This window comes from Mytilus californianus, unplaced genomic scaffold (assembly GCF_021869535.1).
Source record: "Mytilus californianus isolate M0D057914Y unplaced genomic scaffold, xbMytCali1.0.p SCAF_7, whole genome shotgun sequence".
NCBI classification, from domain to species: domain Eukaryota; kingdom Metazoa; phylum Mollusca; class Bivalvia; order Mytilida; family Mytilidae; genus Mytilus; species Mytilus californianus.
In genome coordinates, this window is record NW_026262723.1 from 13165057 (window position 1) to 13189429 (window position 24373).

Genomic DNA, 24373 nt, shown 5'->3' on the forward strand with positions numbered 1-24373 from the left:
GTCGATATAATTAATAATAGGTCACAGTGTGGCCTATAACAATGAGTAAACTCATACCGTTTAGTCAGGTATAAAAAGCAACGACACGTTTAAACTGCAAAACATTACAAACTGCCTGATTATAAGAAAAAAAATTATGACAAAGAAATATTACAGACATTAACCAAAGACAACCACTGAATTACAGGCTTTCATCTTGGGACAGGCGCTTAAATAATAAATAAATAATAAACAAATAAACCCTACCATAACCTTGAACAGTGTTGGTGCAGCACAACAAAAGAACAAACTGTAAAACTCATTTGCCAATGGCTTAACTCAATAGATCGACCAGAAGCACAAAATAACAACTAACGTAAAAAGAATTGACTAAAAGCACCGATATAAGAGTATAAGCAGTTACTGAAAGCTAGTTCAAAGCCAATAACATTTAATAATAAATCTTATTCTTCAATACTTAAACATCAATCAGTACACATCCAATTGATTGAGTGTAAGCATAAATAAAAACGAATAGATATAAATAACATGTACGAACAGTAAATTTTATATTTGGTATGGACAATCCCATTTGTAAGAATTCAATTTAAATTTGTTAAAGATTTTTCGGCAATTATTGCTTACAGTATCATTAATGAGGTAATGAAAAGCTCATGATCACACCGAAAATACCCAAATTGGCAGTAGGAAACAGTTCCAAATTAAGCAAGCACACTGGAAATGCCTGATATTGACTGAAAGACTTTTTCGTTTCTTTTTTTACCTACGCGTGATGTTCTCTTTTGCTGGAATGATATTACATAACGGATGTTTAACCCTGTAAATATATTAAGTATATGTTTATCAAAAAGCTGTTAAAATAATAAAGTACATGTATTTGATTGTAGTTTTTAGGTTGATTATCGGTGTCACTCTTCTTAATCAATGCAGGGGTGAGTTAATATTTAGTTTTTCTACTGATTGACTTCATGTAAGAGTGGATTATGTCCAAACTATTTTTTTTAATAGCAATCGTTTCTTCAGTCAAGTTGTTTCGTTTTTTTTTAATTGTTGTAGGGGGTTTTAGTCAAAGTATTTAGGTAAATGTTTGGATTTGAAAATGTAAGCCTATCAAAACTAGATAATTATTTGCATGAATTGCTTGAACATTCTGTACAAAAAAACAAAGAAGATGCATTTGCACATTCGATGGGTGAACCATTGATTCAATATTAATTCACTCTACACTTACTGAAATAGTAACAATATTATAACTCAATACATATGACATATCAAGTAGCAATAAACAAAAAACAACAGTAAAACTCTGAATCACCTAAAAACAAACTTAAATCCTATGTATAACGTGCACACAAAAGGGGAATTAGCTTGAAATACAAAGGATTTTCCACCCAAGGAATAGATTAGCTTATTAGTATTTCAAAAAAATCATAGTTTTGTAAACAGCTAATTTATAATTTGAACATAGCAATGAAAATGCATGTCATGACAGAAGTGCTGACTACATTAAACATAGAAATGCTGCCTACATTTAAACATCCGAATGTCAAACTTTAGGATTTCGTTGAATTAGAAAATAGACACAAAACAAAAATAACAAAGTGTTCTTCCTACTGTATTATATAATTAGTGACTAACGTAGGGAGAACGGTTTAGGGACCTTAATGCAAAAGTAATAATTAAAATTTCATAACAGAGAAATATTACTTCTATTTAGGTTTAACATGTCTTTTCTGTGATCGTGCCACAAGCATAAATGATTGCCTTACTAATACTGCACCATGCAGGGATAGAGATGAGGTACTGTGTATTTTATTATTCTTGTATTCGTCCAACCCTCGAATATGAATTTCTCCCTTCGATTTATTCAGATTATTTCCGTACGTTACCTCAGGTTTCGAGGAAGGAAGATATCCATTACGCGATAATGAATATCAAGTGTTCCGTTGTTAGAAGTTTTGTTTGATTTGATAACGTCGAAAAAACTGCATCTTATCAACACAGACTTTAAATAAAAATTATGTTAATCGTCAGCGCTTAACAACTAATAGTTTAAATAATAATTTTTTGAAAAAAAATTAGGAATTTAAGTTCATTTTTTCAAAAGATCCGTTTCCGTTAATCTCACTTTTAATCTATCTTAAGTTACCTTACGTATTCCAATAATTTTACTTTTTTTATACTAAACATTCATAACAATAAAATTGAGGTTCTTTTCCCCTTTTAGTAACAATTTGAGTCAATATGCAAATTATTTAAAAGCTCTGTTTTCATCGGATAAGAATTGAACAAAGGAAAACAAGTATACTCTGTGTAAATTATAGAAGTACAAAACTGTTTATTCTATTACTTTGGCTGAAATAATTGAATAAACAGGAAAACAATGAAAAATAGGTCATAAACTAAAGACTTAAATGTACCCATTAAACATGGTGAAGAAGTAACAAATGATATTTGTATCCTCAATCGTCAGTATTTAGTCAGCATTTATAAATTATACAGAAACAAAGGTTCCAACCCCTCAAGCACATTTACCTGTACATTTGGCTTTTCTTGTAAATCCCGTTTTGCCTTTAGCACCTGGCATATTCGTTTGTAGTTGTAAATCTTATTTTTTTCTGTTCTATTCGTGTGTTACGGTAAAGATAATTAATCACCCAGTTCATTTATAAGATTTCAGTTTGGGTCAACTAAATTTATACGATGTATTTAGTTTACAGTTTGATTTAGAAGAAATACTGACATAGCTTGATAATACAATTGATTATCTAATTACTACCACAATTTTATATTAATAAGTATTGTAATTTTCATTGTTTTAATACATGTTATATCAGTATTACAAACCTAATCTGGAACTCTATCCTATTTTTTAGAAATTTATAGAAATTTAAATGTGACGTCACATTGTGCGTCGATTTCTTCGGCTAACATATAATACGTTGTTCGGCTGTGCCTTTTTTATGTGCTGATTTAGGTTGTTTAATGTATTCGTTTTTATTCTGTAGTTAGTCACCACATCGGTGTTAACATGTATATCTATTATATAGTCATTTTTATAAATTTACTGTTTGCAAAAGTATGAATTATTCTAAATACCAAGACTTTTCTTATCCCAGGCATATAACCTTAGCCGTATTTGGCACAACTTTTTGGAACTTTTGGTCCTCAATGCTCTTTAACTTTGTACTTGTTTTGGCTTTCGAACTTTTTTGATCTGAGCGTCACTGATGGGTCTTATGTAGACGAAATGCGCGTCTGGCGTATTAAATTATAAGCCTGGTACCTTTTGATAGCTATTATTTGTGTGTGTCGCTGTCCTGTATGTTCTCCCATTTATTTGTATTGTAGTCCTGTCATGTAATCTTGTCATTTTAATGTTATATTTAACATAGCCATAAAAGCGGGAGGTTTGGCTAGCCACAAAACCAGGTTCAACCCGCCATTTTTTCTGAAAATGTCCTGTACCAAGTCAGGAAAATGGCCATTGTTATATTATAGTTCGTTTCTGTGTGTGTTGAGTTTCTGTTGTGTCGTTGTTCTCCTCTTATATTTGATGTGATTCCCTCAGTTTGTACCCTTGATTTGTTTTTTTCTCAATCGATTTATGAATTTCGAATAGCGGTATACTACTGTTGCCTTTATATTCAAGTAAATATACATCCCAGGCTTTCTTGACTTTATTTAAAGTTTGAGCATTCCTGGTCAGGTTAAATCAAGAAAAGCAATTGTGACACACACAATTTATATAATGTTATTTCTATTTATTCAAAAATGTTATTTGCCACCAACTAATGTGTATCTCAAAATCACAAAAAAAAAAAGAAGCTGTGTCGACTTCCCATAATGAAAGAGAAAAGCATAAATACTGAGTCGAATCATCCTAAATAATTTTTTTCTTACTCCTAACTCCAATTCTATCGTGTGATTTTTGTACTTTGTGTTACTTCGTAATTATTCGATGTCTTAAGTGTATAGCTTAAAGTAAGTAACAGATACAACCAGTTCAAGTAGTAGTTAGTCATCTTTCTGTGAGACGAGGACATGACGCTTTTGAAATTTATGTGCAACAAGGAGTACCATATAATTAAGATTTAAACAGCTACGGATTACTAACATTTCGTCTGAAGAGTTAATCAATATCAATGAGTTTTTATATTACGACTTCACATATCTTATCTAAACCTGGTATTCAAATATAATGGTTTACTTTTATAAATTTTGACTTGGGTGGAGAGTTGTCTCCTTGGCACTCATACCACATCTTCTTATATCTATATAAAAATATTCATGGTATTCATTTTAAACAAAGAAGTCTTAATAAATGTAGTAGTTCATTGAAATTTAGGATTCAATTGGAACTCAACATATCGTTTTTAATCTAAATTTTAGGAATGTTTTCTAGACCAAACAGTGCTTCTTGATTTATCTAGGGTGTTTTCAGCAGGATGCAGATCGAAACAGGTAATTACTTTTGTATATAATTGCCAAAGGATAGAGACAGATGTTGTATGGTTGTCATGGATACACATATTCTCCATGAATGATCAAGGAATGTCTCATTAGAAAATTTGAATTTGAATATACAATTAACAATTAATTGTATTATCCAACAAATTAAAAATAACTACAAAAATACAATTAAATTGATTGATAAAGAAAATAATAGTAGAAGTACATCGGAATAGTCTTACATTGTACTTCCTAAAAAATAAAAAAATAAATTATTACAAAAATATACAAATAAAAATGCTGCAATATATCTGTTTTCTTTAAAACCCTTTAACCGTCTTGGAAAAAGAATGGTTTTAGCACCTAAGAATAGTTTCTTCAAAAAAGCATCTACCAAGTTAAAAATACAATAACCTTAAATGTTATGGAACAAATAAAAACGGATAAATATTTCATAATGTACTTTAAAATATTTGACCTGTGTATAAAGGTTTTTTCAGTTTTACATAATTGCCCTTACAAACAACGTGATATTGGTGAGGCAGCCAATTGCGCTACTATATCTTTATTCAAATTAGAAATATATGTGCTATAAACATTCAAAACAGGACTTCTGTGAAACTATCAATTCAAAACTGAAAAAGGAGATTGAAAAATTATTAGCCAAATTTATTTCATAAAACAGATTGACCAAACGCAAATACAAATATTCTGTTTTAAGAAGTGCACATCAATAATTGATTTTTGTAAAATAAACCATCTGATTCGAACAAAGACTAACTGAAACTGACATCATCAAAATGGAGTTTTTATTAACAAGATATGTATTACATTTGAAGAACTTTTATTGTAATGAGCAATTTGCATAACTGTGTTGCTTTGCTTGCCAACTTATTCCTTTAGTTTTTTGTAGACGAAACCCGCGTCTGGCGTATATAATTATAAGCCTGGTATCCTTGATGATTTTGTTTTACGAGAAATACTTCATACAAAGACTTCTCATGAAAAATGAAAAGCTGACCTTTATATGATATCCTTTCACAGAATAATTCAAAGTTTGGTGACTAAGTTGACTGCATATACATGTATCTAAAGTATTCAACATCAACAAAGTTATACCACAGATACATTTAAGTCTACCTCATATCTTGACCTTCATAAAGAAATTGACAATGAGTGTCGGTTGAAAACTAAACTTAGCGACAAAAGAGGTTATTTTGATTTTACGATTTGTTTGTCGAAACATTAAAGCAGTAACTGCATATTGAGTATTACTCCTAATATATATGATAATTAAGGACTTGCGTTTCCTATCATGATTTTAGTCCACATCCTTCCTGGTCATATGAGTTCAACCCCTGTTTTAGTTGCGTCAAGATGCGCAATTCATTTCAGGAAGGCGGTATTGGCAGCCTTTTCCTCATTTCCTCTGCCCATATTGTTAATAGGATATGTATGGTAGCTCGTTTCGAAGCTGAGACATTTTCACACACATTTGGTTAGTTTTTGGGGTACGAAATGCGATTATTTGTTTCCGTAATTTAGCATTTTCGGAAAAACGTTTTGTTATGCGGTTTCTTGTAGTAAAAAGATCCCTTTTATAGTACCCTGCTCTTCAAATCAGCACCGATGGTGACGCTCAGTCAGCTGATAAAAATTCAAACGTGACCAATATAAATGCACAAAGATTTTTTGTTTACGTTTACGTACTTTTTTTAAGTTCCTAAATTTAAGCGCATTGGGGTTATTGACCCAGTTTGGTGAGTGCTGCAGTCAAGGAGCGAAACAATGTACGTCGAAATGGAAAGCGTATCCTAATATGCATGCACCAATCGCCATGAAAACTAGCACTGAAGCAAAATGTCACAATCAGGAATTGAAAAAAATCGGTAGATTGCTTATTCATCAGGAGGTACTCAAAGTACTGAATTGTAATGAAGTTACAATTTTTAAATAGTCAGTACTACCATTTTTTATTTGTTTAATTACCGTACACTTATATGGTAACCATTCGTGTAAAACAATCGATATTAAGGTACCAAAAGTACTGAACTTTATTAAGTACATAATATTCATGAAATAAGAAAATATTGGCAGCTTTTATAAATAAACGTAGCAATGTTAAACTAATTTTGCGTCCATTTTATGTAAAAGAATCCATCCTCAGTTATCAAAAATGCGGAATTAAACATATTTATTCTAAAACCAGTTGTTGGCATGACACGGGTTATGTTCTTCTCATATATTTTATGACGGTATAATACTAAACCCTTAACAGGAGGGATTGTGCCTGATATTCATATGATGAAAACATAATCTTTCAATCAGTTTAATTGAGGTCTGGCATGTCAGTAACTGCTAGTAGTCTGTTGTTATTTATGTATTATTGTCATTTTGTTTATTTTCTTTTGTTTCCTATTCTGACATCGGACTCGGACTTCTCTTAAACTGAGTTTTACTTTGCGTACTGTTGTACGTTTGTTTTTTTCTACATTGGCTAGAGGTATAGGGGGGTTGAGATCTCAAAAAACATGTTTAACCCCGCCGCATTTTTGCGCCTGTCCCAAGTCAGGAGCCTCTGGCCTTTGTTAGTCTTGTATCATTTTTAATTTTAGTTTCTTGTGTATATTTTGGAGTTTAGTATGACGTCCATTATCACTGAACTAGTATACATATTTGTTAACGGGCCAGCTGAAGAACGCCTCCGGATGCGGGAGTTTCTCGCTGCATTGAAGACCCATTGGTGGCCTTCGGCTGTTGTCTGCTCTTTGGTCGGATTGTTGTCTCTTTGACACATTCCCCATTTCCATTCTCAATTTTATGAATTATATACTCCATAAAAATAGACAAAATGGCACTATTAATTGTTTCCAACCAAAAGTTTGTTAAACAGTATACGTTTTAGCTCATAATCTGTGTAAAACGATCCATCCTGTGTAGTAGTACTGAGTTACAATGTCGGTACTTAAATATTAGCACTTTTAACTATTACCAACAAAAAGTTGAGAATATTTCACACATAAAACTCAGAATTAGTATACAAAAACCTTTTCTGAACCACCAAAAGATCTGTTTAAAAGCCGGTACATGATTTTCGAGAAAAAAGGAAATATTGGCATTTTTATCTATTGATGACAAAAGTTGCAGTTAACGTAAACTTGTATAGCTCAGGGAGTGTGGGAAACAATTCATTCCAAGGAACCAAAATAACCGAATTTTATTGCCGGTACATGAAATTACAAAAAAAGAACCATTGGAGCATTGAATAGATGGGGACAATAATCTAAGCAATTTCAAACTTCAATTGATCCAGTGATATGTAAAACATCCATCCTGAGGAAATAAAAGTACTGAATTATAATGACTTTAAATTATCTTTCAGAGAAGGACGAAGTCTTGGTACTTTTAATTATTGCCACAAAGATTAGGTTACAGTACACATATTAAGTAAAATGCCGGAAATTGGTTTTGGTCAAAAATAAAACATACAGACACTCTTAAGTATTGGCAACAACACTTTAAATAAACTTTCACATATATAAGAATATAATTCGAGTAAAGCATTCGAAGAGGAAATATTGGAACCTGAAATAGATTGCGACAACAAATGCAGCAATTTAAACTCAGATTCCTCCTACCGTGCGTTATAAAAATGCTGCATTAAAATATCAGTACATGATTTTCAAGAAAAAGAACAAATATTGGCGCGATTTATTGTTGCCTACAAATGTTTTAGTTGTCATGCTGATATAGCTCACAATGTCTGTACAAAACCCAACTTTAGGTAACAAAATTATGAGTTATAATATCAGTACATGATTTTGACGACAAAAAACATATTAACACTTCTAACTATTGACACCAATATGATAAATGACGTATCACAATTACAACTCAAAATTGGAGTAAAAAAGTGCATCATAAGGTACGAAAATAACTTATTGTATATGCTGGTACATAATATTCAAGAAAAAAGATAATATTGGCACCTCTAATAGATGACGACAGAAAATCAAGCAATTGTAAAATTAAAATGCTCCCATTTTAGGTAAAACAATCCAAGATATCCAAGGAACTGATTTATAATACCCGGCAATGCGCGGTCTAACAAAAAAAAAAAAAAAAAAAAAAAAAAAATTATGAGTTATAATTTCAGTCCATTTCAATTTAAAGATTTTTTTATTTAAAAACAAATCTTTTTTTTAAAACAAAGCAATTATTTTATATCTCTACCTGTGTGACGTTTACATTCTGACGTCAGTCTACGCCAGAGTTAATGTTAAAATTACGATTCGGTCCCAGTGCTTAAAATCCCTCGATCCTTTATGGGTTGATTTGGCATACATAAATAAAATACAAAAATAAGTAAGCAATGAACGAGGTTGTTAAATGTGATATATGCTTTGTTGTGCTTCTTAATTATTTGTTTGTTTTTGTTGTGATTAAGATTGTGACACGGTGTTGACTGTTGTACCCCTATTTTGACATTTTTACCTTTTATGTCTGTTTGTTTAATTCACGCATCGTTGTCAATATATTGGAATTTGATGAGACTGTCATACAAGTGAGAGGGTTTAGCGCTATTAAACCAGGTTCAATCCACCATTTTCTACATAAGAAAATGCCTGTACCAAGTCAGGGATATGACAGTTGTTGTCCTTTTGTTTGATGTGTTTGTGCTTTTGATTTTGCCATTTGATTAGGGGACTTTCCGTTTTGAATTTTCCTCGGAGTTCAGTATTTTTGTGATTTAACTTGATATGATTAATCAATATATCTAGGATGCCATGACGTCGTTAACGCACGTTTTCTACGCAAAATAATTATGCGTTTACTTTTATCAAAAATAAAAAACGCTCAGGTTTTACGTTAGCGCAGAAAAACACGTGTGGTGACTTTTTATATCAACTGAAATTTTGAAGTTTGCGCAGAGTTAACGGGGCATTTACGTTCAGTACACATGAGTTACGGCCGCGTTAACTTTTCCTCTTTTCTTAGTCTTTAGCTATAGATTTCATGAAATTAATGCTTTTTCTTGTCATTTTAAATCACAAAAGTATAACTTCGTTGGTTATATTTTGTTTTGTGCGACAGGTTTGTAACTTAATAGCAAGCGCTGTTGGGAGAAAAAGACAAGATAATTTTGAAAGGACAAAGAAAGACAACGTCCAATGTGCTCAGTGCTGCTCAACTGGTACAACAAATGGTACTCCATGTAATGGCTTCTTGTGTAATCAAAGTAGGCATTTGATTTTTGTATTTCCCCTGTTTTATGGTTAAAACAATTATTAGAGAGAGGCGAAAGATACAAAAGGGATATCAAACTGACAACGCTATGGCAGAAAAAAAAAGAAAAAGACCAAAATACAAACAACAGTATATAAAGCACAACATAGAAAACTAAATACTGAGCAACACAAACTTGAGTTTGAAATACACTTTTTCTGTGTCTATCTAATATTGGTACTTAATACTGTTTACGAAATTTTAATAACTTTGTTTCTAGTTCCAATAAAACCTGCTGATACTTGTTTAACGTGCGACAGTGTTTCTTCTCCGAAGTTATGTCAACTAAGACAACAGTGTCCACCAAATGAGGTAGGTTAGATTTTAAATTTAATTTTGCATAATATACTAAGAAGAGTTATATGAGCACCGAAAATGCATCATATGTCAATAAACCACCACTATTGTTCTGGTAGTACTGTTACGGGACGGGTGGTTGTGTCTCATAAGTAAAAAAAAGTATATATCTGCAGGTCAACACTATGACCAAGTTCTGTTATTGGAACATTCTAATATCTGTCAAACCTGGTATCGAATTACAAACTAATTATACTGGTAGCGTATCTTGCTAAATGGTCAAGGCAATGATAGCATAGCAGGCAAAACAGCTAAGGCACTGGTTTAAATATGTAGTCCAGACACTCATTAACATTGACTCATTTATTACATGTACAATAGATAACAAGATTCTATTAAGCTTTACAATTTATTATATACAAAACATATAATATCCTACAAAAGACATTTCGCTGGGTTTGTAATTACATGAAACACACAACGAGTGCGACATGTGGTGCAGGATCTGTTTTCCCTTTTGGAGCACCTGAGATAACCTCCAGGTTTTGTTGGGGCTCGTATTGATCAGTCTTTAGTTTTCTTTGTTGGTTTGCGTATTATTGTTTGTCTTTTTCATTTTTAGCTGTTGCGTTGTCAGTTTATTCTCGACTTGAGTTTGAATGTCGATTTGGTATCTTTCGCCTTCTTTCTACAAAGTTTAATTCACATAAAACCACTAGAGCAAAAAAAAAAAAAATTAACTTGCAAACATTGAAAAGATGATTTAAAATGTGACATTGATATACATGGACCAAAAGAGAATATTATTTTGCAAATGTTGCTTTAAACAGCTTTAACCTTTAACAGTTTTTTTTTTGTAGAAATGCGAATCAGGTTCAATAAAATTGGGTATCATACGTTAACCTCCGACACTAATGTTCCTAAAAGAACTACGTAGAAAGCACCTCAGTAAAAATTTCAGCATTAGAATAATAGCATAATAAATATAATCACATGCAATTTTCCAAAATAAAATAAAAAAAAATTAAATGTATTGTTGATATGAAAAAAAATACAAATGTTTTACAAGCAAATAGTTGAAAAGAAAACATCTGCATTAGTGTTGTTTTTTTTTAGATAATCACAATCAAACATCATTGGGTATGGAGTAAATATTTATTTAATTACAAAAATATACTCATAGTTATCATGATTACACTATTTTATGGTGAGATAAATATATTTGACAAATGTCTGATGCATTTACAGCAGTGGTTTTAATTGAATCGTTTGATTCGTTTCAGACAATTATAGTTTAATCAACAACCTTGTCATCAACTTCATCTTAATATCTCGACCTTATGATTTATCATGAAATAGTGACATATTCTAGCGTTTAAACCCTACCACACATTACATAGTTAGTGATTCCCCCACGAACCAAATTATTAATATTTATAAAAAATTTAATTTTGGATGTAAAACTTCTTCTGATTGGCCATAAGTGTTTTGTCTATCAGCTTAATGACAAAATTTTGACATGTGACCGTGACGTCATCAACGTTTCTTTTCATGATTTTCTCACTAAAAATGGAATTTAGAATTAAATTATAAGGAATGACTGTAATATTTTTCTGTCTATTATAAATAACCTAAAAAATGTGGTGCACCCTTTTATATAACCCGCTACTATAAAACGCCACAGCTGTCTTATGTGGTACTCTGATATTACGTTATGTTGTATTATTATTATTTGATGATATTTTGTCTTTACATAATATGGTTTTGACATTACGTAATGATGTTTTGATATTACTCAATATGGAATAGTCATCACTTAATGATATTTCGATATTACATGATATGGTTTCGTATGGACTTGATATAATTTTGTCATTACTTAATATGGTTTTGTCATAACTCGATGTGGTTTCATCATTATTTAATGTGGTTGTGTTATTAGGCAATGGGGTTTTAACATTGATGTGTATGTTGCTTAACGCAATGTAGTTGTTTCATTACATGATGTTGTTTTGTTATTTCGTAATGATGATTTGCCAATTCCATATATGGCTTAAAAATTACATAATGATGTTTCAAAATTTGACGATTTTACATTACATGATGTGTTCCTTGAACTGCGAGTTTGAGTTAGCATTGAGTTTCGAGTTAAATTTCGAGTTTGAGTTACCTTTTGAGGTAGAGCTCGAGTTAGAATTCGAATTTGAGTCTCATTTAGATTTCGAGTTGAAATTGGAGTTATCTAATATGAGTTCATATTCAAATTTTCTATCGCGGATCAAGGGCTTTTGCTTTGGGCTTCCGAAAAAAGGTTTAAGGGGTATGCGTACAAAAGATTAACAGTGCTACAGTATACAAAACACCACATAGAAATCGAAATAAAGTTAGATGTGGTGTGATTGCGATGAGACAACTATCCACCAGAGTTTAAATACAGTGGATGTAAGCAATTATAGGCACCCGTAACTAATAACTCAACAACTTACGAAAAACAAATATGACACACATGAAACAACGACAACCATTGAATTACAGGCTCCTGACTTGGGGCAGGCACACAAAGAATGTGCACGTGGCGGAGTTAAACATGTTTGTGAGCGCTAAACCTTAACCCTACCACGAATGAATAGTGTAATAGCACAACACAAGAATTAACTGTATAAAAATTAAACAGCTGCGCCATTAGCGCATGCTACACCCGTCGCTTTTTCAAAGAATAAAGTTCAATAACTTCTCAATGTTAAATCAGAAATTTATGAAAAACTAAAGGGAGGTTATCTTAATAGATATAAACCAGTCACCAAAGCACTATAAAGATATTGTCCGAAAACTGGAAAATCACCCATTTTTTATGAATAATATCCCATAACTCGAAAATGTAAAATCTAAAATTTATAAAAATTGAAAGATGGCTTGCGTCAATAAATATAAACAATTCACCAAAGTTTCATGCAAATTGGTTAAAGCGTTTTTAAGTTATTGTCCGACATGTTGACGACGGACGGACAGACGGACGGACGGACGGACGGACGGACGGACAGACGGACGGACGGACGGATAACGGTATACTATGTTACGTCCCGTAAACGGGCGTATAAAAATCAGATGCAATTGGCTTAACTCTATAGATCGGTATGACTGGGCAATATAAATCCATCAAAATCCTGGGGGTGATCTCGGGTGCTCCGGAAGAGTAAGCAGATCCTACTCAACGTGTGGCACCCGTCGTGTTTTTCATGAAAGTACAAACCCAGTGATTTAGTCTAATTCGTTAAGTCACATTCGAGAAAAAGAGGACGGGATTGTGGTAACGACAACAGGAACATATCCATCGTCACCTGTAAAAGAGATATTCCAAAAAGTTTTTTCTCTTCAATTTAGTGCGAGGTATATCAGAGAATGGAATTTATAAAAATATATATTAAAAGATTGATATTCGTATATGTTCAAATGATAATACACGCTAAAAAAAAATCGGAGAATTCTTATTTTATAGAATTGATGCTTTGTCGCTTAGTCCGATCCCCCCTTTTCCCTGTAACTTTAGTGTGAGTTGATTTAAAGTGTCTCATTTGTTGAAAATAAAGTACAAGTCATTTGATGTTTGTCCAGCCTGCGATATTAATGTCGCGGAAGTTAGACACAACAAACCTATATGCCGTCGTCGGCGTCTTCATGATTTAGATCGTTAGGTTATTCGTTTGAATTGTTTTTACATTTGTCATTTCTGGACCGGTTATAGCTTACTTTGCGGAATAAGTTTTGCTCATTGTTGAAGACCATACAGTGACATATAGTTGTTAACTGCTACGTCATTTGGTATGTGGTGGAGAGTTGTCTCATTGGCAATCATACCACATCTTCTTATTTTTATATAAGTTTTATTTGCATTAAATATTACCAAATTAAACTATTTTATCATGATAAATTTTTAAACCTCCATGAATTGATATAAAACTTTTATAGGAGTTCATCTTCTATTTCGAGATAAAGCATGTACAGAAAAACAATTTTTTTAATTTTGTTTTTTACCGATAAATGGACGTTTTACAGTCAACATGACACATAACAATGACAGCAGCAATCTCAGGCGAGACAGGGTTCCGTGGAATTCTTCACAAATGTTTGTAATACTGCTTCCATTTGAGAACTAAGGGAAAAAAAAACATGGCAGGACCAAGTGGTTTTGGGATATCCCCCTAATATCCGAAATATTGATATTTTTTTGTACTTTTTTTCTTATTTTTGTCTGCCATTCCCCTTTTTCATACCAAATAACTCTGAACAACAACTCGAACTTTAATTTGAACTTTAACTATATAGATAGCGACACCCATCCGAAGCACATTATATAAATCGGGTTAAAAATAGAACTATTTTTTTCCAAAATGGTTACGTGGCTTTACCTCATCAAGTAATGTGATAACCATATCAAAGAATGACAGGACCACGTCAAAAACAGGAACAAACACATCAGGTTGTGTAAAATCGTCAAATTTTGAACCATCATTATGTAATGTTAAAGCCATATGAAGAATTGGCAAATCATCATTACGAAATAACAAAACCACATCATGTAATGAAACAAATACATTACGTTAAGCCACATACACATCAAGTAATGTTAAAACCACATTGCCTAATGACACAACCACATTAAATAATGATGAAATCACATCGAGTTATGACAAAACCATATTAAATAATGAAATAACCATATCAAGTCAATACGAAACCATATCAAGTAAAATCGAAATATCATTAAGTAATGACTATTCCATATTGAGCTATATCCAAAAATCATTACGTAATGTTAATACCATATTATGTTAAGACAATATCATCAAGTTATAATAAAACAAAATAACGTAATATCAGAGTACCACATAAGACAGCTGTGGCGTTCCATACGCTACCCTGGTTATTTAGTATGCACCGCATTTTGATGTTATTTCTTCATAGACAGAAAGAATATTTAAGTCATTCCTTAACAGGTTTCAGTTGAAAATTTTACGAACACCTTAAGATCTTGTTTAATGGTTTATTTATCGTAGTGATGAATGAAACTTTTTGTGCTCACGATTATATATGAAAAGCTCTACGGGTGTCACTACCGGTTGGTTGCTACGTTGCTACATTTTATGTATCTTTTGTCGATGATGTTTATACTTTCAAACTTATTACTGTTTCTCTAATTCTTACCCGATTTATCCTTTTCCAGAACTGTTGATTATTTTTATTTAATCAACTAATGGTTCGTTTGATCTCAGTTATTCGTTGGTCAAAATGTGATTCTGACGTCAAATTATCTTGCATTTCTCTGAATTTCCTAATTTGACGTCATGAAAAAAAGCAAACATGCCTGATGACGTCGTATAGAAGGAACACATCTTTTTGTAGACCATTTGAAAAGAAGGAATAAGGTAGCATATTGTATAAATATCGTATTACAAGGTAGCCAGCATATTGTATAAATATCGTATCACACTGGATGCAGTGGTAGTATCTATAATCAACTGCCATCTTAATATCTCCTGACGTTTTTATTATGAACTTTATTTAGTATATTGTCATATGTATTTTATTTGCACTGTTAATTTCTTTAGGTCTGTGTGCAAAGAGAGTTCATTCGTGGCTCTGCAGTACGATATCAACTCGGATGTGAGCGAAAATTAGTAAGTTGATATAAATATCATATATAAAAAATACATTGAAGCAAATTTGTAGCTAGATTCAATGTTATTCTTAGTAATTAGGACAATGAGACAAATATAAGGCATGTCTCTTAATAGGGTTGGAATAACACAAATTAAGACGCTTTTTTTTTGTACAAGACATTACATGAAGTCCATCATTTTCAATTACTAATTTCATAATCTTTCAATCAGTTTAATTGAGGTCTGGAGCTGGCATGTCAGTAACTGCTAGTAGTCCTTTGTTCATTTATGCATCATTGTCATTTTGCTTAGTTTCTTTTGTTACCTATTCTGACATCGGACTCGAACTTCCTTTAAACTGAGTTTTACTGTGCGTATTTCTATATGTTTCTTTATTCTATATTGGCTAGAGGTATAGGGGGAGAGTGAGATCTCACAAAACATGTTTAACCCCGGCCGCATGTTTGCGCCTGTCCCAAGTCAGGAGCCTCTGGCCTTTGTAAGTCTTGTATGTTTTTTAATTTTAGTTCATTTATATGTTTTGGAGTTTAGTGTGACGTCCCTTTTCACTGAACTAGTACACATTTTTATTTAGGGGCCAGCTGAGGACCACCTCCGGGTGCGATATTTTCTCGCTGCGTTGAAGACCCATTGGTGGCCTTCGGCTGTTGTCTGCTCTTTGGTCGGGTTGTTGTCTCTTTGACATATTCCCCATTTCCATTCTCAATTTTATTCCTGTGGTTTTAAAGTGATACAAGCTACTAAAATAATTAATTTCATTATTGATATATTTACTAGACAATACATCTTGATGATTCATAAAACTCCATTTTACAATGTCTGTTGACAAACCAAGAAGCGAAAACCTACAGTACTAAATTGCAAAATTAAGTTCACATGACTTCGTAATGTGTGACCAATTAAATTTCATCATCACAATCGAAAATTTCCGAGCATTCATACATTTAGGAAACTATAGTAAGTAGACAAAAACGAAGATAACATAGAACATGCTTGTTTGTTAAATGAATTAAAATGTTCTTTTTATTAAATACATCATAAGATAGCGATCGAACTTTAAAATTGAGAAAATAGACTTTGTTCCTTCATTTTTTCATCGACGGGAACTGCGTATGTAAATTTATGTCTCTGAATATGTTAAAATAAGATGTCAAATGCATACGACGAAACGCTTGAATAATTACTGCCATGGAAGACAATATTCCCAAAAAAGTTGTCATCCACTCATATCCATTAATTGAAGTGAATTTCGATAGTTATCATTATTTTTTTTTTATTTATTTAAATTTGGAACGGGCATGTCGAGTTGGGCGATTTGGTTAAACCAAAATGGAGCTTTTGTTTCATCTGTGTAATTATACTTTTTCGAAATGTCCTCTTTGCACGTTTTTATGAAAACGCCTATCAACTGTGTATGTATTATAACTATAAGATATTATTAATAACAGTATTGATAACAGTAATTATATTTATATATCATTTCGTGCAGGTTTAATGTTGTTCGTATCATCTAGTTAACTGTTCATATCTCTGCTGAGCGATGTAGAAAATCGTTTAAATTCTAGTTCCGTTTTCTTGGTAAAAACAGTTATTCATTTTTTGTACTTTATTTAATAAGAAATCGTTCTTTGCTAAGATGTGTAATTATTTAAGATATTTTGTTTTGCAAATAATCAGTCGATGAAATATAGTGATTAAAATGAAAGGCAATGGAAATAAGCCAACAAACTAACAGTTGTAACAGTCCACTTGATAAGAACGCAAAAATAAATATAGTGAAAAAAATCTATAAGTTTATCTTCATTTCAGATGTGCGACCACCTGTTAAAAGATTTAAGATATACACACGGTCAGGGGAGACGAGCTATAGGAGATATAGATGTTTGTGCTGCATGCTGTAATACCAACCAATGTAACGCAGAAGACTGTAGAAGTCTTAGAAAAAGTAATAATTTATTAAGATATTGCCTTCATTTGACATGTTTTATGAATGTTGGAAAAATCTTTCAATATGAACAAGAAATTAGTCTTTCCGGTATCAATAATAATTTATAAGTACCCCACGTTTAGATTTTCGCAACCTTTAAGTACATTTTATAGTGCGATATTTTCACTATTCAGATTTTTAGCAACAACTGTTACAACACAGATTTACAAATACAAGTTCAAATATCATCTTACTATGCTTGCAAGGACTAGAAATCGTTTTCTTTTTTAAATATGTCTCTCTAAAGTATATTTCCTGCAAAAGCTTGTTAAGGACCTATCTAAGCAAACATGTATAAAACAAGCAATTGGAAATACTTTTATTCATGAATATTATGCACTCACAGTGATTATCCTTTGTGTAATACATAGCAATATATGATCTTAATGTTACGTTCTTAAGGCTTGTGATTGTCATATTTACATAACACAACGGAGTCAATTTTATATGTGTGTTTATCCGTCAACAAAATTATATTTTTATGAATAGGAAAGACCACATTTAGAACATCATGCAATATGTTTTTTGAAACCTTTTAGTAAATCATGCTTAATATGGTCTAGAAAGTGCATATGTCATACACAAAGCTGCATTGTTAACGTATCAAAATCATTGGTGTCAGTTTTTCTTTCGTATTTTTAATAAAAAGTTAATAAAGAAATAATAAAACTGCAATTATTACAGTATAAGCTACTTCCATTACAAAGAAAAATATGCACTTTTTTATACTGTTTTTTTTTTCAGAACAAAAATGTAATGGTACATAAATTATAATAACAACTCGAAATGACTTAATTGACTTCATTTAATATTTGTTTCAGTTCAGTAGCTTGGTACTGAAAAGCACTATAACATATACATAAAAATTGTCCGTTTATAAATTAAGATATTTTTTAAGAAACTAAGGTTCCAACTCCCTCAGGCACAGTTGAACATCTTTTTGGTAACATCGCAGCGTGGTTTTGAAATAATGGGTTTGGGCGCTTTTGACGTACGAAATTTATAAAGTGTTTTTTTTCTCATTTCAGAGCAGAAATGTAACTATCCTTCCGTCTGTGGACCATAGGCTGAACATAAGAGTTCTAACTTTAGCTTGAAATAAATCATATTCAAGACTTAGTGTTAATCTATTTGGTTTAATATTCATGTAATGATGGTTACGCTTAACTGCGATGGTTTGACGCTGAACTGTGTTTTTGATCACGATGAAGTGCGATGGTGACATTGCGTCGCTGTCTTGTTGATAGCTACGCCTTAGTGCGTTGGTGGTAACGCTGCGGTGTGATAGTGCGTTGGTGGTAACGCTGCGGTGTGATAGTGCGTTGGTGGTAACGCTGCTGTGTGATAGTGCGTTGGTGGTAACGCTGCAGTGTGATAGGTTACATCAACATTACATTTAATGATTGTTAAGTGAAGCATCGAGAGTAAGCAGGACGATCTTTCATTTAGTATGAAACTAAATACATACATAATATGACATATATTCGTGACCAACGTAAAGGTAAACAAACGTGCACATGAAGGTAAATAGTAATAACTGATTTTTAAAGAACAAATGAAATACACCAAATCATTTAAAAACTATTAAGGAAAAGCTTAATTATCACATGCTAATGTATGGAAAATATGAAAATAAAATATCATGGCTGTAACAGTTCACATAAATTTCACGTGCTCTACGTGTTTTGTGTTGATTGTTTATGAATTTCACAATCCATTAAATCTCGGCAACATACTCAAAAGTTAATAATCTTGCGAAAACAATCACTGAATGAATTGTGTCAATATTATATTTTGCCAGTTTTCTAAATAATTATCAAATACAACTTCTTCTATCTGTGTAATCTCTTGTTTATACAATACATTACTTAAATTAACATAGAAATCTAAATTACATTCTTTAAACTTAGACATAATCCTAAAACACCAATTGCGTCTCTTATTAAGAGCATTACTGTAACACCATTTAAATATTCTATAATTCAATCTATCTGTGCACATTATGTTACATCTATCTCAGTGTCGAAAAACATAAGTCCACTGCCTAACACTCGGAGGTTTCCAGCCCATATCCCCTTGGATTACATCTTTCGGGGTATATTTACCCACACCCATAAAAGACCTGATAGCTCAGTTCTGGACAGCATTAATACACGAAAAATCTCTGGTGCCCCAAATGGCTGCACCATAACTTATAACAGGCCAGACCAGGGTATCAAATAGTTTAGTAAATGTCTGTACTGGAAACCTCCATGTGCCTTACTCTTTGAAATATTCAAACTTAATGCCCTGTTAGCTGACTTGGCTACAGCTTTATCCATTACATCATAGTTTAAAAATTCAGTTAATAGTAAACCCAGATATTGATAGCTTTGTACAATATATATTTGCTCATCATTAAATAAGAATAATGTTTTTGTCTGTTGTACAGACGGATTTCTAAAATGTACAATTTTAGTTTTCTCGTGATTAATATTTAATAACTTATTTTTACACCATGTATTTAAAACATCTAAGAGTAATTGCAAATCGTTTTCATTCTCTGCAATCAGTACAATATCATCTGCATATAATAAAATATCAACTTTTTCACCGTCAATCTCAATACCAATGTCTAATGCTTTAATATCTGAAACTAAGCTGTTTATAGAAATTATGAACAATATTGGAGACAAAACACAGCCTTGTTTTAGGCCTGAATTAACACTAAACCATTCAGTCATATTGCCATTTAGTTTAATAGCACATTCAACTTGAGAATAAATAGCTTTAATAACACACAAAAAATGTTTACTTATACCAAGATCATTAAGATCATTAAACAATAAATTTCTATTAACCGTGTCATATGCCTTTTTGAAATCTACAAACACTGCAAACGTAAATTTTCGTAATATTCTGGTTTCAATAATAGATGTAAGCGTACTCAAATGATCAATAGAACTTCTACCACAACGAAAACCATTTTGCTCATCATGTATAACATTTTTAGTTTCTAACCAAGATACAAGTCTATTATTCAAAATGCTACAAAACAATTTATAACTACATGGGGCTAATGTAATGCCCCGATATGACAAAGGATCCCTAGTGTCTGATGGAGAACACTTATAGGTACAGGTGTTATTATCCCTTTACTCCACGTGGAAGGGATTTTACCATATTTGAAACACTTATTAAATTAATTATGTAAAACACGTAATAATATATCATTTCTATACAATTCTACAGGTATCAAATCAATTCCTGGCGCTTTGCCATCTTTTGCTTTAATCAATACATTTATAACTTCGTCAATACTAATTTCACAATCAAAAATTCATCTGAAATGTCGTTTGTTATACTATCATTAGGCAAGTTATCTTCACAATTCAATAAATTATCAAAAGAAATTTTCCATTTATTTAAAACTACATCAGTATTAGTACAAATTGAACTGTCATCTTGTAAAACTTCCATCGGAATGCATTTCTGTCTTTCATTTCCAACGCCAATTCCTCCTATTTTCTTCCAGAACTCCCGGGGTCATTATTTTGGACGGCACAGAGTTCTTCTTGACTACGATACCAATACTGTCTTTTCGATTGTTGACAGTTTTTGTCAAAAGTTTAACGTTTCTTCACAAATACATGACGTGCACTTTCCCTTTCGTTACGGTTATGATTTTTACGCCAAATACGTTCCGCTGCACAAACTGCATTCCATAGTACTACAAGGTTGTCATTCCACCACGACTTCTTCATCTTTCTTCTCTTATTACTGAGACCATCCGCGCAATACACCTTGCGCTTAACTAGTTTAGAGTTCATTTCATCTTAAATAACATTAACAAGCTCGTCGTATTTATTGTCTTTTTCTAATTGATTGATTTTAGAGCGTTCAAGATCAAGTATGAGTTGGTTTACTTGGAAACTACTTTAACATCTGTTAACCAGTCATTTGGAATATTTCGTGTATCAAATTTCATAAGTTTATTTGTTCCGTTATTCGACTGATCCTGACTAAACATGTTTTGGGCATCATAAACTAAAGTGTTAAATGTCCAGCATATCAATGAGTGATCAGGGATATGTGTCGGGTCGTACGCTCCTGTGATAAAAGTACTATTAACAAGACTTTGACCTCTATTGACTTCGAAATCATCAAATCAATTCAGATATTCAAATGAAACTATACAGTAGTCAACAACAGATGTCCCTCTAGTTAATATAAAAATGTAAAATCGTTGCTTAAAAAGTTCCTTCCGTTTAAAATACAACAATTAACATTACTCAAAAACTCACAGAAAATGTCTCCGTAACTGTTGTTAGTAAAACCAACAACATTTCGCTCGGGTAAAATATCTATCCCTTCTATAAATTAAATCAGGTACATCGGACACTCGACTGTTCCAATCTCCAAACAAATAAAATGGACTACCATTCGGGATTGTATATATATCAGACGAAAGCGAGTCTAAAAAATCATAAATGTTCATCGATCGTCACACACATATATAAAAGAACGACTCCGGGATGTTTATTTCCGAAAAACGTATCCATAAAATTCCATCAACAATTTTCAGTACACGTTTAGCTATCAATACACCTTTCTCATGTTCTATAGAAGCGAAAGTTATTACCACAATACCCGGTTTATTGTCAGATCTGCTAGTTTTCCTGATTACTTTAGCTACATTTATATCTGCCAGTTTCAGATAAAGCTGAAACCTTATTTTTAAGTATTGAATTGTCATTTTCTTCTCGTTTGTCGAAGGGCAGGTTTTTCACAATAACACTAAGCTGATGTTGGTCTTTTAGTTCAGAGTTATAGATGCTGCAACTTCTGCATATGATTTTCCAAGTGAAACAACCTTTTCTTTTATGCATGTTCAGTATGAGAAGAAATATACAATTAATTAAAGATGCAAGATTTGCAATAGTGGTTGACCGGCTTCAAGGGTTAAACATTTGGAATGCTACTGAAAAATGAGGGTATATTTGAAAGGAACAGAAATTAAGCTTTGAAACAGGCCAACTACGGACACCTCAAAGAGTTGATGCAAGGGTTATAAACGTGCGAAGAGCGCGACTCATTCTCTACACATGACATCGGAATTAATGTCGCTATTCATACTTGACATTGCTGCGAATTTATACAACCAAAAGGACACCCCATTTTTGCAAGTGTTTTAACTGCAGGTTGGAAGAAGACCAACATTGACAGTATTTCTTTACCCAAGATACTCTTAAGATACATTTTCTTTGAACATTAACGTTCATACCGGTTAAGCGGTTAATCGGTCAAAAGATTATCCGATTAACCGGTTAGGTAAAAATGTTCAATTTGACAACACAAGTTTAAAAAAAAGGATCATAATCGATTAACATTTCAAAATTTTCACTTTCTAAACTTTTCCGTCCCTCAGCTCATTACTGATGATCTTTGTTTTTGCGACACTTGACCCAAACAGAAAGTTACCTAAGTCGACTGTCTTTTCGGAATTCCGGATTGGACAAAATAGCGATAAAGTGGATTGTTTCTATTAGTTTAACAACATTATATGTGTGGCAATTATCGGTAATTTTAAAGATATTACTAAAGATTGTAAAGCAATGTATGGTGTGAGATGATAACATGAAAACTTTGGTTCTAAGTGATACTAAAAGCATTTGTTGTAACCTTTAATTGCACTATTACAACCTTCTATCAAATGCAGGTCAAAGATCAATTTTCTGTTTTGGTATTTAACGTTACAGAATAGTTTCCATCCTAAACAGCAAAATATGTTGCTTTGAAATTACAGTTTTTATTTGGAAAAGAATTGTAAAGGGTTTATCGCTGTGTCACGCCTGGTATTATAGCTGTCGTCAGCTTGACTGCCAAAAAGTACATTCATCGATAAAATACGGGGAAAAAAATAATGTTTTCCTTCAGATGCTATTTGATATTGAAGCAGCTTCTGTCCATATATCATGAATTCTATGAAGGTTTGACAAAGTCATTGATGTCTAAAATGATTAATTCCGGCCAGTATGTAAATGTTAACTGCAAACACACGAAGTCCATCTATCAGTAAAATAATAAATGATGTAGATTATGTCAAGCTCTGCTAGCCCACCCTGAGTCTACACGTGGTAAATAGATATGAATTATGATACACTGTGAAATGTTTATCACTAATAAATTCACCATATATGCCATGTTTAAAATTGTTAAACACACAACTTTTACCAAAATTATTAGGATACAAACAAAGAAAACCACTGACGACATACAGAGACATATATACACATGTGTCTGCGACATATAAGACTTTGAAAACTTTTTAAGGTAGATAATATGCAACAGGTTTTAAAAAAGTTTAAAGTACTCACCATTTCTATTTTTAGTATGGACCTCTAGACTATGTAATGACTTAACAGAAATACAAACAATACACACCAATTAAGAAAAATGCATTTATTTCTATGATCTATTATGTTGTTACATGTATTACTAAAGATTAAAACAGCAAGTAATACAGTGCTTGATTATACCATAAGATTGATCGCCGTATCCGATTAATTGATTGTTGATTGCTTAACCTCCAGTATGTAGTACCCGATAGAAAGCTTATTTACTTTAAAATCTGCTGATATAAATCGAGTGACCTCTTCCACTCAAATATTGGTCACTGCGATTTGAAGTATAT

General features: G+C 32.2%; 1 protein-coding gene across 1 annotated transcript in view; it reads left to right on the forward strand.

Annotated features, from left to right (window-relative positions):
• Positions 1–557: 557 nt before the first annotated feature.
• Positions 558–24373, forward strand: part of LOC127708233 (uncharacterized) — a 38618-nt gene continuing 14802 nt past the window's right edge. The window contains exons 1-4 of the mRNA XM_052213076.1: positions 558–573; positions 1718–1800; positions 4393–4464; positions 17523–17658. Of these exons, the coding sequence (XP_052069036.1) occupies positions 558–573; positions 1718–1800; positions 4393–4464; positions 17523–17658 (307 nt within the window). The remainder of the gene's footprint in view (positions 574–1717; positions 1801–4392; positions 4465–17522; positions 17659–24373) is intronic.